General features: G+C 37.9%; 1 protein-coding gene across 1 annotated transcript in view; it reads right to left on the reverse strand.

Annotated features, from left to right (window-relative positions):
* The window catches only part of itga9 (integrin subunit alpha 9), a 190,711-nt gene that overhangs the window by 26,257 nt on the left and 146,575 nt on the right, over positions 1-17,879 (reverse strand). The window contains exons 20-23 of the mRNA XM_002940247.5: positions 9,143-9,222; positions 6,119-6,208; positions 2,523-2,631; positions 1,965-2,072 (exon numbers count right to left, since the gene is read on the reverse strand). Of these exons, the coding sequence (XP_002940293.3) occupies positions 1,965-2,072; positions 2,523-2,631; positions 6,119-6,208; positions 9,143-9,222 (387 nt within the window). The remainder of the gene's footprint in view (positions 1-1,964; positions 2,073-2,522; positions 2,632-6,118; positions 6,209-9,142; positions 9,223-17,879) is intronic.

Below are 17,879 nucleotides of genomic sequence, written 5' to 3' on the forward strand. Positions count from 1 at the left end.
GCAAGACTTGGTGTCATTGGCGGGCCGGAATTAAAGAGACGAAGGGGGGCGTAACGCTGGCCTGGCCCTGCCCCGGTCCGGCCCGGGGGTAAGTAAATGTGGCCCGTGAGCCAAAAAGTTTGCCCACCCCTGTCTTAAGGCATAGTGCAAGTAATTTTGGAAAGACTACTTATGTGGAAAACCCCATGTTTCTAGCATTCTGGATAACAGATCCCATACCTGCATATGTTTGTGTATTAATTTGTCACAATGCATTATGTCTGATGTTGTATAGTTGCACAGGCAAAAATCTCCCAAAGGCAACAATTATGAGAATATTTATTTGGCAGTAGTGATGGGCGAAAAGTTTCGCCAGGCATGGATTCGCGGCACGTCCAAAAATTGTCGCCGGCGTCAAAAAAGAATAGTCGCGGGTGACAAAACAATAGCGCGCGACAAAATAATAGCCGCGGGCGACGAAACAAGAGCCGCGCGACGAAACAAGAGCCGCGCGACGAAACAAGAGCCGCGGGCGATGAAACAAGAGCCGCGCGCGACGAAACAATAGCCGTGCGACAAAATAATAGCTGCGGGCGACGAAATAATAGCCGCGCGACAAAACAATAGCTGCGGGCGACGAAACAAGAGCCGGGCGACGAAACAAGAGCCACGCGCAACGAAATAATAGCCGCGCGACAAAACAAGAGCCGCGCGACGAAACAATAGCCGCGCGACGAAACAATAGCCGCGGGCGACGAAACAAGAGCCGCGCGACGAAACAAGAGCCGCGGGCGACGAAACAAGAGCCGCGCGCGACGAAATAATAGCCGCGCGCGACGAAATAATAGCCGCGCGCGACAAAACAATAGGCCGCACAACATTTTCGCCGTTTCGCGAATTTTTCGCCGTCTCGCGGATCTTTTCAAAGATTCGAGAATTTTTCGGCGCAGCGAAACGGAACAGATTCGCTCATCACTATTTGGCAGTTTTGTGTATCACTCTGTTGATGACGTTTTGGCCATAGGTTTATGGTTTACACTGACTCAGAGTTCTAAAAAACTTTATTTGGAGAAAACAAAAATTGTTTAGTAACTATCAGTAAAACACCTCTTTTACTCTATCAGAATTTTTTTTTTTTTTTCAAATTCACAAAGGTAAAAAATACCAAAATATTTGGCAAATCTGCATACAAAAACATTCAAAACAGAGCAGCACCTGCTTTTTAGCCCAATCAGTGGTAGAAAATTAGGTAAAAGAAGCATCTGGGACCCAGATGAGTTAATAAAATCTTTCCCATCTCGGCAGCAATACACAGCTAGTTCAGGCAACAGTGCTTCAATACAATACAAACACAATACAGATCCATTTGGGATCACTTAGGGAACCAAAAAATAACCACATATATGGGCAGTTTCTATTTGTGAAAAGTATTGAGAGCTTCAGCTTCTTCCACCTCACCCCAATACTAGAGGTAGCAGAAATATGCTCACTAGTTTAAAATGAAACCAGGGGCTAGTATTTATTGAATATTTAGCCAGTATTTGTTGAGTGCTTTCTTTATTTGTGTTATTTATCTCAATTATTATTCACATCATAACAGTCTCTGAAATACTTTTATTAAATATCTTTGAATCAATATCTAACTAACCACTGAAATCACCAGCAATATATAAAAGAGCGAGCAGATAATGTACAGCAAGTTTGTATGCAGACTTTGTCTGCTTTCATAGACCAGTAAATGCTACTTGATGATCTGTTACCATGGGTTACAAGAAATGAAACAAACTTTACACCTGTTATTACAGAAGCCTATTTGTGTATGACAGTATTAACTTGGCCCATTGTTATTATTTAAATTAATTTAACTGTACTGAAACTACAGTCAGTTTAAAAAGGAGTCGGTAAATATTATGATAGTTATGCTCCCATGTACCTCTAATTATGAATGCTGTTATATTATTTGATTATAATAAAACCCTCCTTACCATAATGTCCTGAATGTAAAACATTTCAGCACCAGTAGCAGTGAGGCGATTCGGAAACAACACATTAATGGTTGATCCTGGAAGGGTACTTGGTCCAGCATTATAAACCTATAATCAAAGTAACGGCAAGTATTTAGGAGTCAAATTTACCATTAGTCCACAGAGAACATTCAGTCAAGCAGAAGTTTCAATGGAATTATTAAAAAAAGAAAAAGATACTATCAATTTTATTTTTTTTTCTTTTATCACTGGCAAAGCTGCAGCAGTGTTCACCATATTAATAGGGACTATTGTGCAAAGAAATTGATTTGGGCACTCATGAAATATCCCCAGTTTCAGAATTAAAGTGACTGAACAGAACACATTTAAAATGAAAAAGCTGAAGCACTTACATTTTCAGATACAGCAAACACAGACTATAAAATCTTCGCTAATTCATTTTTTGCAGAAAGTTTACATTTTGTTTTCATTTATTCAAGAAAAATACAACAATTTTACATACAGATAAAAATGACTCCTATAAAGCACACAATAGTAGTATATAAAGAACACAAATACCTGAAAGCTAAAATTCAAAGGCTGAAAGTGACATTCCAGGTCCTGCAGCTGAATAAAATTTGAAGGATCCACAGATTCACCGTAAACAAATGAGGATGGTGACACAACACTGAAAGAGAAAAAAAAATATTTCTAAATGTTCAAAATTTCTGCCTGTTTCTAGCCTTTTGGGCAGTCACCTGGCCAGTATATTACCAAAATACTAATATGTTTATTAAACCACGTAGTGCAGAGCAGTGCAGCTGCGTACCTGAGCGCCATCTTCTGTTCAATCAAAGAAGCTTCTGGTCTCACCGCCAACAACAGATCCTGCTTGAGCATGCGCAGTTGGGTCAATCAGGAAATCAGCTTCAACTGCGCATGCTCAAGCAGGGTCAGTGTCAGCGGTGAGACCCAAACTTCTACGACTGAAGATGGCGCCCAGGTATGCAGCTACTCTGCATTTTTAGGTTGGGGTTTGCGACAGGGGCAGTTTTTTAAGTTACAGAGCATACGATAAGGAAGAGGTGAGGGGGTTGAGGCAGGCCAGTTAAGGGGGCTTTTATAGCTGGGGGGGGGGGGGTGTAGTTCTCCTTCAATATGTTTTGAATCAGTGTTGTATGTTGGGCACCCATGGGCTGGATAAGGTCCCTCAAATAATTTGTATGACCCCCAATCTGCTCAAGGCTTTTACAGACTTCTTTGCATGACACTTGCTATAATAATATAAAGTGGCCTTTGAACATGTGGAATTGCAAATAATTAGCACTCTACATGTAAAAAGTTGCATATTCACTATCTACACGGGAAAGCCCTCTAGTTCACGATGCATAAAAACTAAAACATAAACAAGGGTAAGTAAAATGGAATACCTATCACCTATACATAACAACCTCAAGATTTAATTATTGGTTCCCTTGGATATACAAGTTTAGGATCTGTTATCCAGAAATTTGCTATTCATAAAGCTTCAAATTACACTAAAGCCATCTCCTATAGACTCCATTTCAATCAAATAATTCACATTTTAAAATAATAATAATAAAGTACCTTGTACTTGACCTGAACCAAGATATAATGTATCCTTATTGGAGGCAAAACAATCCTAATAGGTTTATTTAATGTTTTTGTAGAAGACTTAAGGTATGGAGATCCGAATTCCAGAAATCCACAATTCCCAAGCATTCTGGATAACAGGTACCAAAGGAGACATATAGGATAAACAAGAAACTTCTAAGGCAATTATGAATAGTATATTGTGCTGGTTTCACTTTGCTTTAAACATTAATACTATCTGTAAAAATTGCCCCTTTAATGGAGCTCCCTATAGATCCTCTCAGGCCCCTGTGTTTCAAATGAGGGATGGGCATGTCCTAAGGGTCCCTGCCAAAAGCACAAAAGGAGGGGGATAGCCAATCACAAGAAGGCAGCAAGAAGTGGAACAGATGGGCAGGACTACTTTCAAAAAATAACCCCAATACACTACATTTTAAAGCACATTCTTTCTATATTTAGATGAGTACAATTGATTGGCACAATATTGTTTTTCACACAATATGTTCCCTTTAATACAGTATATATGCTGCATAAGCCTGCATCCGTTTTTGTAAGGTTTCTCTTAACTGCCTCATTTAAACTGTTGCTCTGGGATATTAGTATAATCCTGCTATTGCAGCACATTTGGGATACAATACACACCTTGCAATAAAAAAGGCATGTATTGAAATGAATGGATCTTATTGTGAAGCCTGTGTGATGACCAATGGAACATAATGTTTCTGCTATGTCATCCTCATGACTGCCAATAGCTGTTTCCTCCCTGGCAGGTTTACATATATTTAATTGCTTCTATTCTTAAAACAGGGTAATTTGAATTAAAAAATGTTCAATTTTCAAGACATTGGGGGTGGAACAGCAGAAATCCTCCCAAAAATCTATACCACTTTAACATTTATTTTTCCTTCCTTTTTCTCTCCTCCCTAATTAAACGCTTTCACAAATAAAAATATATTTGAATAATGTTATAGCTTGTGATAAAGTTAATAGGGATAGGAAGACTGGTACTTTTTCAAAAAAGGGAAATCAAGGTGCACTAGAGTAGCCAGAATTATGTGGCACTCATAGTAAAACGCTGATCTGTTGGTCAAGCATTTAAGGAGGGTATTTATTAATATGAGAAGAGGAAAAAAATCTCCAAAACCAAATATGTTGATGAATGTTTAGGTCCTGACCCTCTGACAAGCAACATCTTCCCACTGTGTATACTAGATGGGTGGTATGGCTCAGAGCTAAAACAGACCACTACACAGGAGTATACGTGTCCCTTATTAATAAAGCTACGTGCTAATCTGATTTTCCTTGATGTTGCTTTTTTATGGATTCTCAGCGCTATAAAACATTCTTCTTTCCTAAATATTTTTGAAGTAGTTATTTGATTTTGTTCTGTTTTATCTTGGTTATAGATAACCAGCAAAAATAACATCCCACTTAAAGGACATGGAAAGGCAAAGTCACTTGGGGGTGCCAAAATGTTAGGCACCCCCAAGTGAATTTAATCGCCTACCTTTTACCCCGGGCTGGTGCCCTGTTGGGAGAGAACCGCACCAGCCCGGGGTAACTGCCAGCGCTTCCTCCTTCCTGTATCGCCGCATGCGCAGTAGAGTGAAAACCCGATCTTTAACAGAGAAGTCGGCTCTTCACTCTACTGCGCATGTGCCCACGGCATAGTCACAGCTTAACGAAGCAGGAAGATGGAAGCGCATCGCCCCAGGTTCCCAGGGCTGGTGCTGTTTTCTCCTAACAGGGGCACCAGCCCGGGGTACAAGGAAAGAGATTAAAGTCACTTGGGGGTGCCTAACATTTTGGCACCCCCAAGTGACTTTGCCTTTCCTTGTCCTTTAAGCACAATAAGCCATCCTTTTATAAGTAAGTAGTCTCCTGTAACATACATTACATTTCTCTCTCTTAAAAGAAACTATAGGTTTTGGCTTATGACCCACAAAGGGGCACATTTATCCAAAGGTAAACAGATAATTCAGCACAGTTTGCCAAAGAGAAAACTAAAAATCTGATACAATTAAATTGGTCCATAGAGTTATACTCTGGCAAATTGTGATGAACGTTTTATTCACCCCTTTGATAAGTATGCTCCAAAATGTTTATTTGACATGGATTTCCTGAGAAAAAAGGTAATCAAAATGCTTTGTGTTCTATAAGCCTAAACTTCTTACTAGAATTACATTTTTGAAATATTTAACTAATCAAAAAAAGCTGGTGGTTTTCTTCACTTGTTACAGAACTCCCAAACACTTCCTAATCTCCACACCACAGTGTTAGAAAAAAAATATTTTCTCTTACTGCTAAAAACTGGCAAGAAAATACATTAATAACAAATACATACAGTATCAAAGGTAACTTTTAAGTATAGGAAAGTGATGCTGACAGAAAAGCAAAGATAAAAGCAATGTATCCTGTTTTTACAGCCTGGGAAATAAAGACTAGATGAAAGCAATGTGCTGGAAAGTTTAATCTATAAACAAGAAAAGAATGTAATTTTCCACTAAGATGAAGATTGGGCACTTCCTTTCTATTTCACAGGCTTTGTATTGGTCAGTTACCCTGTGACTGATGTGTCAACTTCATGCATTAAAGAAACCGCCAGATGGAGAATGTTGTCATGTAGAGACTCTTCTTTTTCAATATTTCCGCTGTAGTAAGAGGGAAAAGTAAAATTACTTTTTAAAAAGTGATTTAGTATGCCCATCTAAAAAATTATGGCTATATCTTGCCATATGTCTTAATGTCAGCTGATATATCACAGATTATGATGTACCATTAACTGCATGCTTACAGTATGTCTGAAGGTTTTAAAGGATAACTAAACCCTAAAATGAATATGGCTAGAAACGTCATCATTTATATACTAAACTTATTGTACCAGCCTAGAGTTTCAGCATCTTTATTGTAGTAATGATCCAGGTATACACACGGCAACTCCCCATCTTGGAGATTTTTAGAAATGTCAGTGAAACTTACATTTGCTATTAAGAAGCTGAGCTTAGGGGTTGTCGCAAATAATAATAAAGCAGAAAAAAGGGTTTGCCTATCATATAAGCTAATGCTTCAGGGCTGATTCTGATGGTAATTCTGATGGTAACTGCACTGGTAATTCTGATGGTAACTGCACTGGTTTCAGAGCTGCCATGTACTAATAATAATCTGTATTAATTACTAATCAGACATATTATGACATTTATATTCTATCTATACAGGATATTGTGATTCGGTCCCTAAGCTCGGTAAGTGACAGCAGCACAGAGCATGTGCAGTAAATCAGCAGAAAAGAAGATGATGAGCTACTGGGGCATCTCTGGAGGCAAAGATATTTACTGCTAAATGGGTTGCCTTGGGAAGCTACAGAATCCCAAAACATAATGTACAACATATTTGCCCTATTTTTTAGTTACACTTTAGAACTCCAAGGAAAAATAACATATGGATCATAGAAGCAGCTCAGAGAAACTGATCTCACATAGGACACATCTGGATTAATGCTTTATGTGCACATACTTCAGTTCCACTTTTAAACACTACTTTAAAATTCAGGTTTACATTGCTGTTTTTTTATCATAAATTATTGTGGCACATAGATCCAGACTGGTAGAAATAGAAAATAATATCATTTTATTGTTTAACATCTAGACATTTAAATAATTTACATGCTATTAGCTGAATCTTTACTCTCAGAATCAACTAATGGGTAATATATTTGCACTGCCTCTTCCAATTCTTTAATTTCAGCATTGCCACAAATTCCCACAGACTACCTATTTAACACTAACTGCATTTATTACATATGTTTCACTTTGTCCCTTGTTCTATGAATTATGTATCTTTGTGGTATTATAGAAATATACTGTATCATAATTACACTACAATCAATAGTTTATTGCGAATAAAAATATTTTTCTACCATGGTACCACAAAGGTCTTCAAGCGATACTGACATGTTCCTTTAAAAATCCATAGAAACATGTCACTATTACTGGGGGGCAGTTTAGTAAGGATGCACTGAATCCAGGATTCGTCCTTTTTCAGCAGGATTCAGCTGAATCCATGGTCCTGTCTCAATCCAAATCCTTCATCACATAAACATGGAAGTTAAAAATCTTCTGCAGAGCGCATTAGGATTTGGATCAGTATTCGGCCAAATTTTTCACAAAGGATTTGGTACTTTGGTATGGGAAAGAGAGGAGCAAACACCACACTGTTTCCTTCAGTCTAGCTGTGTGGGAGGCTACACAATCCTTCCACAGACCAATTACGAAAAAAAAGTCACTGCTGGAGCCTATTAAATTGTTGCGCTGTCTCCAGTACAACGTAATTGAGAGAATCGAACAGGACCCTAAAAAGTGTTAGAGTGTCTCCTGAGGTAAGTAATGCTGGGACAGGGGGCGGGGCTTGGGTACATTTTAAACAGGTAAAAAGTTGATGCCTACACTCCCCCAGTCATACTGACACATTCTTATGGATTTTATAGAAACATGTCAGTATTGTTTAAACTACAATCTGTCATCATAAAGGCATCAAAAAGTTGTTTCAGTTTAGGATATTCATCACATTCATCACTTTTTAATCTGTTGATTAAGCATCTACAAAAATGTCCTATTTTATATGACAGGTTTTCATTTTATACCCTCTAAAAGCCATAAATTGCATTTGACTCATTCATGTCAAACAGCATTTATTTCAACTATAAAAGCTGTGGTCATCTATTTAAAGGAGAAGGAAAGGCTAAGTCACTTGGGGGTGCCAAAATGTTAGGCACCCCCAAGTGACTTATATCGCTTACCTTTTACCCTGGGCTGGTGCCCCTGTACGGAGAGAACAGCACCAGCCCAGGGTAGCAGCGAGCGCTTCCTCCTTCCTTTTCGCTTGCGTGCGCAGTGGAGTGAAAAGCCGAACTTAAACAAGAAAGTCGGCTTTTCACTCTACTCCGCATGCGCCGGCCGACGGATTTCGCCGGCAGAAGAAAAAGGAAGGAGGAAGCGCTTCCTACAGGTACCCTGGGCTGGTACTTTTTTCTCCTAACAGGGGCACCAGCCCAGGGTACAAGGTAAGCGATCTAAGTCACTTGGGGTTGCCTAACATTTTGGCACCCCCAAGTGACTTAGCCTTTCCTTCCCCTTTAACTGGAATAATATGAACATGGTCACCTGAGCCAAACCTCTATGCAAAGTGTGCCAATTCTAGCAAGATGCAGACAGTGATACTCTGAGACAGTTTACAACTAGCTTAGTAGCTTTACAATTGAAATAATAGCAGCTATCTGGTTGCTGTGGTCCAGTTTACCATAGTAACCATACAGTGGTCTGAGTAAAAGAGTGAAGGATGAATAGGAGAGGGCCTAAATAGGACCACAAGTAATAAAGCATCTCAGAGCAACAGTATTTTGGCTGTCAGGGTTAGTAAGACTAATTAAGATTCAGACCAACTGAAAAGTTGCTATGAATAGGCCATTCTATAACATACTAAATATGTAAATATGTAATTTAAAGGTGAACTATCTCTTAAAAAGGAACATAATAACATTTATATTGGGGCTGGTTTCTTCTAATATATGTAATAATACATTTACATACCTTTGTGCAGTGACTAAAAACTGCAGGGATTCTTCATCTCCAGACAGGTGGATGGTGTCAAAGATCACACTGAATTTGTACTGTAACAGATACAAGACATGCATGAATAAGAATTCTATTTGTGTAAAGCTCTTTTTAATTTGTTAGAGCCATAAAAATTATGATGACAAGTCATTGTATAACTGAAAGCCCCAAGCCATTATGAAGAAATAATATGGAACAAGCAAATAAACATCAGTATAGATATATTCTACAGATAAAGCAGGCCTCATATGTCACACAGTGGAACAAGCTGCAGAGTGACATCATAAGAAAAATGGAAAACGTGTGCTGTTTGCTGGGCTAAATGCACAATTATAGCCTAGTCTATATCTGTAGGTCAAATGAGTGTTCTGTATTATCAATATTTCGAAAGCAGCATGCCATTACTGCAGACATTGCTGTGATTCAGTCTGACATAGTCACATCAATGGCATGAAAATCATTCTGCTTTAAATGAATCATTTACCAATGACCATTCTGAAATTTAGGCCTCAGTGCAGTCATTTTAAAATGACCATGGAACAGACATTGGAACGCCCATTTGTTGCACATAAACTACATTTTCACACAACTAGAAGGCTCCAGTTTGAATATGATTTTAAAACGTCTTTTCCTCCAGAAAAAATTACAAATATTTTTTCCCAAAAAAATGCCAACATATAATCTGACAGTTCAAATGTAAAGTGTACTGTGACATGTAAAGAAAAATTTAGCCTAATGACATACTATTTTTCTCTGCTGGTACAAAACAACAACGCTTAATGCCTTGGCACCTATTTACAATGGCATCCGCCACTCAGTGAGCAAATGGGTGGATTTTGTACAAAAAAGCACACTAGAGCTTTTTTTATAATGGCCAGTGGATAACATTGAATTTAATGGCATGATGATGATCATCATGGTGATGGCGGTAATAGGTGGTAGTGGCATTTTCTCTGTTGGTGTTTCTGTACCGGTTGAGAAAATGGCAAGTGTGATATTAGCCCTCAAGGGGCAGTTTACCTTGAAACTTAGTATAAGGAAGCTGCATTCTTACATGTTTTGAGACTAGTTTTTAGCATTATTTCTTGGTAGTGTTTGTTCTGCACCTCTTTAGTTTGGAATTGTTTAAACTGTTATCTGTTATCCAAGATCTTTACCCTAGCAAACTAAAACTATAATGAGAAATAATTGGGTTTTTTTTTGCCAAGGATTTTAAGTTCCAGGCTGAAGAAACAGTTTTAAATCCACAACAAAAAAAATGTAATCTAATTTTTAAGGCGAACTGCCCTTTTAAAGATTTTTAAAATAATAAGGTTATACACCAAAATATATTGCTAAATCCATACAATACACCTTCCAATACCAAAAAGAAAGAATAGAGGACAGAACTCTATGGCTTTTTCCTAGTTGTGTCGCTTAATAAAATCTTCGACATTCATAAACACAGCTGCATATATAATTTACATTTACAAGCCATTTTAGTGCATTTGCTGCTGGAATACTTATTGTACAGCAGCATACATTAGAATTTTCTCAGTAGGAAAATTTGAAAGCAGCACTACAACAGAAGGAAGTAACCATACTGTAATTATTGTGTTGTTGCTTTGTATGCACGTGCAGAAAATTGCACAACCACATTCACACTACTTTGTAGTAACATTTTAACATGCAGAGACATATGGTCCAAGCACCTTGTTCAAAAAATAGCTCCCCATAATATTCTACAAGCATGGCTCTCTGTGGCTCAAAGAACATTACAGCACTCAGTTCTGGCCCCAATCAAGCAAATATGAACATGGTATCTGGAGCCGCCTCCATCCTAATAGGTCTGTACTCCTCCTGGCTGAGCCACTGGAGGCTTTGTAGGCTCTGCCTGGTAATTGGTTTTGATATATTTCTTCCCTTTTCTCTGCCATCGTACTCAGCTGTGGCTGTATTTGGTGCAGCTGCCAGCAACTGCCTAATTAAGCAGCTATTTAGGCTAATACCACATGTAGAGTCTTTATGTTGCATTTTAAAAAACACCCAGTCACATAATTACACCATTAAGGGCTTCTACTCATGAGCGTTTGACTCTGTGCTTTCCTGCATTCAGTTCCCCTGCAGGGAAATGCACAAACAAATGCATCCTATTCTTCCTTTATGTGCTCATCCTCCCACAGGTGCATGTAAGTGCTACCTGCAGGTGGGATGCAGCATGTTGTGTTCCACCTGCATTCAACGCTTACATCCACCTGTGTGAGTCTAGGCGCATTCAGACACATATGGTGACTTTCTTTCTGCGCTTCCCTGTGGTGAAACACAGACAAATGCACTGGAGGAAAGCACAGAAACAAACGCTAAGTACAAGCCCTAATGCATTCACACTGAAATTCAATGGATTCATCAAATGGAAAACACATGAATTTCTGATGTAAAAATGCTATTATTCATTGCATTGGTGTAATTATCGCTGAACATCATGTGAGGCGTTAGCCTTAAAGGAGAAAAAAGGTAAAAACTAAGTAAGCTTTATCAGAAAGGTCTATGTAAATACAGCCATAAGCACTCACAGAAACGCTGCATTGAGATCTGTGTCAAAAGAAACAAGATTTGTTGTCTCTTTGTTTTCCTGTAGCAACAAATGCAATGGCACTCAGAGCTGCAAGCGGGACAAGCCCTTTAAATCAAACTTTATTGCAGAGGTGTTTTCCTGTGCCAAGGACATGCACCCCCTCCCTCAAGACACCCCCTCACCCCTCCCTCAAGACAGCTAAGAACTCCCTCCCCCCCTAAGAAATGTGTGATCTGAGCCAATCAGCAGGAAGCTGACTCAAAGGGGCAGATTTATTAAGACACAAATTCGAATCCCGAATGGGAAAAATTCGTATTGGATACGATAATTTCTGAAGATCGCAAATATCACGAATATGCTTACGGAAAAATCGTATTAGTCACGATAATATTGTATTGGCGATCCGAAAGTCACAAAATTTTCGTATCCGAACGATCGTAAAATGCAGGAAAACCTTTCCAACTTTGATCCTTCTGTGCATGATTTTGGAAGCCTCCCATAGGACTCAATGGCACTCTGCAGCTCCAAAGTCACGATACCGAAGCTTGAATGAATCCAAAACTTTTGTACTCGTTGCGACAATACGATCTTGTTGCATTTTTTTTTACGCACAGTATGAAAAAGTTGCGTTAAAACGCGAAAAAAATCAGCGAAAATACACAAGGAACGAAAAAGTCGCAGAAAACACGAACTGTCTGATCGAACAAACGATCGGACCATTCGTGGATTGATAAATCTCCCCCATAGTCTTACAAACTGAGCATGTACACTGGTCTTGGTCTTGTTGCAGGAGCGGGGCATTATGGAAATCTTCTTTACAGAGCTCAGCGTTTTTTTTTTTCTATGAGGCTTCTGATGATCTGAACGGGAGAAATATGGGGAGACTTAAGGGCACTATTGAGACAACTGAAGGTATGCCTGCATCTTGAGATTAACTCTCTTTAGCCTTTCCTTCTCCTTTAAGCCAGCTTCCTTCTGCTTATTGCAGGATCATTGAGCTATTTTCTGCAATCCAGCCCTCTTGAGTTTTTTGTCTTTGACTTGTCTCTGTCTTTTAATGTTTTCTGGTTTGACCATGGGCAGTTTTACAGATTTGACCTTGTTTGTCACCTTCCTTGACCCCCTTCCTGCTGTACAGATTTGTTATAATCTGGTGGCTGGCTCGACCACTGGCCTGTTATAAAGACTTGACTCTTATATTACACCTTGCACAGAATCTGCTGTTTTGTTCACTGCTACACAGCACATAGTCTTCTACTAATCAGTTCCTCACCTGTAAGGTTTCCTATATATGACCATATTACTGCATCTGAATATCTATAACATATATTTAAACATTTGGAAGATATCTGTCTGTTTATATAATTTATATAAATTATTTTACAGAAATAAATAACAAAAATATAAATCAAATAATGATCAAAAAATGTATTCTCAGTTTTTTTAAGTATTCAAGTATACTAAGCACCATTCAGTATAGAAATTATTTCTGAGTGGAATTTCCCATCATTCCGAGTCATTTTTCCTGTAATGCAAGAGGAAATCAGTTTCACCAAAATCCTAATTCAGGGCTCCAGACATTTTTTAAAGAATCATAAAAAAGCCAGGGGTGTGTCAAAACACTGGGTTTCATTTTATAGCCAAAAACCATATGGTTTTGCATTCTTTTCCTGAATTTGGAATGTTTAGAAATTCTTTGCTTCTGGTATTGTAATAGTCTGACAGTTTTAGAATGAATGACACTGGAGCAAAATGCTGGTGCTATGCTACTCCTTGGCCAAGCTTAAATTAGAAATCAAAACTGAAATGTGTGATGCATGCCCTTGAATGTTATTCAGTAAAAAGAAAAAATGGCATGTGTACAAAAAGGGCAATTTGGAAAACACATCATGATGTGTGAGAACCTTATGGTGTTCACTGGACAATTTTTCCCTGTATACAATGTGTTCATTTATATATTTTGCCTGTGGTGAATGGCTCAGCTAAGGCAAGCGTTTCTATTCTATTTTCCATAAGAACATTTCTGTTTTCCTGTTTCATGGGAACCCACGAAAATGCAAGGGAAGTTCATTTCCTTTCTACTTCTACTTCATAATTAGAAGAATATGGTACTGCGCTTGGTCTTTTACCCTAAGGCCATTTTGAAATGCAACAAGACCTTAATCTGAGATACCATACATTCACCATATCAAATAAACATTATTTCCCACTAGGTAAGAATGGGTTGAAATTAAGCAGGTATTATATTAGGCTTATTTCTGGCTGGCTAGAAATACTGAAGGCTTTCAGTGGGACAAGAAGACTTTAAAGCACCACTGGAAACAATATGACCTGTTTCTAGTTAGCTGGAAGTAGCAGCTACTAACCCCTCTGTCTGACAAAAACCTTAAGCATTTTAGATAACAAAGATCTGACACTATCATTATTACAAACTGCTACTTGTGATCTTGATTAATACAAAGTAGTAAGGTATTATTTAAAAAAAAACAAAAACAAATGTGGTTATGAGAACAGCTTTGCAGGTCTCCTTACAGCACTGTTGTAAAAATGAAGTATAGTGGGATACATTTGTGTTGGATACATTTGTGTATTAATCAGCCATAAGGATTTGTGACTGCTTAACAAGAAACTTAAGTTTCCCACAGAAAATTCATGTAGAATCCACTCTGTACCTGGTTTATACTTTGCACGTTATGGCAACCTCTATTGTTACATTTGCTTGGGCTGATGCAGCTCATGGGCTGATGTTTGGTGCAACATGGCTCATCGGCAGATGAATTTAAAAATATGTCCAATTAATGAACTGACAAATATCTTTGGTACACAGATATCAGTCAGGATCATCCAGAATACACATGAACTTTGCTTTGTATGTTATTATTGGTATGTGTATGGGCACCTTTACTCCTCCATCTTTAACAATTTTCTCAGTATATTCCCCTACTGTATTGCCTAACTGGTTTTCTCTGTCAGAGACCCATTATCCCTCTATGGTCGCCTTGAGTGGAAGCCAAACTATACAATAGCCAATATATTTTACATATGAGTTACAAAATACCAGTGTTTACAATAGATTTAGATAAAAATATGCCACCCTCCATAAAACTAATTTGAGAACTTTTATCTAATCTTTATATAATCTTTCCACTCTTCTTGCCAAACTCTCATCCTTTTGTCTCAGAATATTGAATAGACTGTTGAGGGAGGATTTGATAGGTGGACAAGTTTATGTTTAATGTTTAAAAATGGCTATCGACCTTTTTAAAGTTGAAGGTCACTGGGAACTGTTAAGATGTCATCGCTGAGAGGAAGCCTACTGGTAAAACACGTAAGTGATGGGGTGCAGGTAAGGGTAGAAGCTGGAAAACTGTGGGACAAAGGAAGGAACTCTCCAACTCAAACTGCACTGCATGTGAGGAGAGAGGAATGGCAACCCTGTGAAAAGAATCATATCGCACCACTGCCTTTGGCATGTGATCCATTAACCTTGTTATGTGAGCATGATGGGTTTAAAGAGGTAATAGTGATGGTGCAATCTGACATGTTTTTTACACTTGCACACCCCCATTCTGCTCCTAAATATTCAAAACTGAGCATTGACATGCACATGGTGCTAATGAGCCCTATGACAAGCAGTAAGTAAAAGGCCATTTTAACCCCATCACCCACCTTGCGCAGAATTCTTCATCTGGTGTGAGGTGCAGAGCACAGCAATGCCCCAGACACAAATAAGCTTTATTTTGTGCCCAACAGTGATCTGGCACTTGTGTCTTGGGCATTTGTAAATGAACCCTTAAAAGATTCTTTAAGTTTACTCACTTACAGGCAAAGTCACATTTTCTTGATCTTTAAATGCTAGAAAGGAATAAAAAAATATAAAGGAGTGGGGGGGGGCAGTGAGTCAATTATAATTTAAAACACATACGTGGGGATTACTTTGATGCTTTAAGACCTGGTTTGGGCTTATCACAAGGGGGTGCTTCAGATGTAGGTGGTCACTTTTTTCTTCTGAAAGTTTGGGGATGCTTAAGTACAGTAATACATCATTATTGTTAAGTGATCTGAGTTGGCAGGAGTAGCAGCACTGTTCAAGCATGCTACATAATGATTACATATACAAACAGAGAAGGCTTTAATGATGCTTCCAATTCCACACAACCTGTTTCCACTGGTGTTCCTCTGCAACATTTTAGCAGAGACCAAGAGGTATCTGTTCCACCTGCCATAGACTTGAATGGCAGTTGCCTGTCCTGCAATGAAAAGCTGATTTAGGCCCAAATACAGTAAAATGTGTAGATATCAGAATAGCACTCAATAGTAAGAAATGCAAGTCCAGTTTAGGACTCTTCCAGTTACATGGGAGTAGGAGAAACAATAGGTTACCTTAAAGCAGTTCTCATGTGTAGCGCTGGCTCTTTCTGAAAGTTCAGACTCAGGCACAATGCAGTAAGATGGCTGCCTACACACCAATATTACAACTAAAAAAAATACATCTGCATACCTCCCATGAAAATGGAAAGAGGGACAAAAAGAAATGCTGCGCGTAGCACGATTATTTTTCGGCCATTTTTGCATCCACACCCCCTAAATACCACTCTTATTTTACACAATTTGGCAGGTTATTTAGAGTTTGAGGGGGGTTGGGATTGTTTTATGTGTTATTGCAGTTTAGCTAATCCAAGTGAAATTGACCTTTAAAGGAGAAGGAAAATCATTTTGGCATTTTAATGCCAAAACATTTGCCACATTAGCTTCCTGATTGAAGTTTATCCCTTATAGCTCAGATTACACATTGCTACGGATGGATGCATGATGATATCCTAAGATGGTATCTGCAATAGGTGCAGGATGATGAAGGCAAGAATGCTTTTAGAAAATGAAAAGTTAAAGAAAATAATAAATGGTGCTCTTTATAGGCATACAGGACCAGTTAGTGTAACCCACATATGTCACAGATTGTTGAACCAATGGTTCACTTGAAATTGGCACCATGAAAAGTGTTCAAATATTATAACAAATATGTAACCCATAATAACAATAAAAAAACATTCTATTGAATACATTTTAAATGATAAAACACTGTCCTTTTAAGCAAAGGGAATTAGTCAATAATGGATTGCATTAACCCTTTCACTGCCAGCCGATTTGTCCCAAAAGTGAACATCTACTGCCAAGCCATTTTTAGACATTTTGCACTCATTACATTTGCTTCGGTTTCTTGACAAGAAAACCTACATGAAATAAAGCATGTTATATATCGTTTTTTCCGGAACGAATTGGGCTTGAACATTGTAATAAAATTTTGTACTTTTTCTGGAGATTCATCACATTTTTTGAGTGAAATATGTTAAAAAAAAGTATTTTTATTTTGTGTTTTTTCCAAGAACGATTACATTAACGTACAAAATTTTACTGTTTGTAAAAGCCCCGATTCTGCTGAATCCAACAATACCAAATATGTATTGATAACCAACTTTTCTTGTCCAGAAGACACCCCAATAATAAAACAGCATTTTGTGCAATTTTACATTGAAAAAAAAGTGGAAAGGCCATCTCTATTTTAATATGGCATATCTTATGACAGAAATGGAATACCCCCATAAGTCACACAATTTTAGAAACTGCACACCTCTATATTTTTAGTCGTGGTGTAGTTTTTGCTCTAAATGTAGCTCCTGTTATACTGATACCGTAAAAACATATACCATATTTTCAATTATTTATTTTTTTCTGAAACACTATTACAGTCACAAAGTCCAAAGTAAATTTGAGAATAAAACACCAATGAAAATTTTCAAATGAAGGCAGGTTATGAAAGAACAAGTTATCCCGAGTAAAACGATATGCCACATGCATGGGTGCACCTAAAGAATATGTTATCTTTTAACATATTTACCTTATATCCAAAAGTTCCAAGCAATAAAAACAGCTATGAGATATAAATTACTGTGAAATTAATCAGACCAATTCTATGCTTCTTCTAACATTAGAAAATAACTGTGAGCCCCAATGATTATTATTTATTATTATAAGTTTGTATAGACTGCCTTCTTTATGTTCAGTTAAATATTACTTACTCTACTTAATGTGAGTGTATACAGATCATTGAAAAAATTGATTTACTACAGGCACAAGCTCTACTATAAATGGCAATATGGC

The sequence above is a fragment of the Xenopus tropicalis genome, chromosome 6 (genome assembly GCF_000004195.4).
Source record: "Xenopus tropicalis strain Nigerian chromosome 6, UCB_Xtro_10.0, whole genome shotgun sequence".
Lineage (NCBI taxonomy): Eukaryota > Metazoa > Chordata > Amphibia > Anura > Pipidae > Xenopus > Xenopus tropicalis.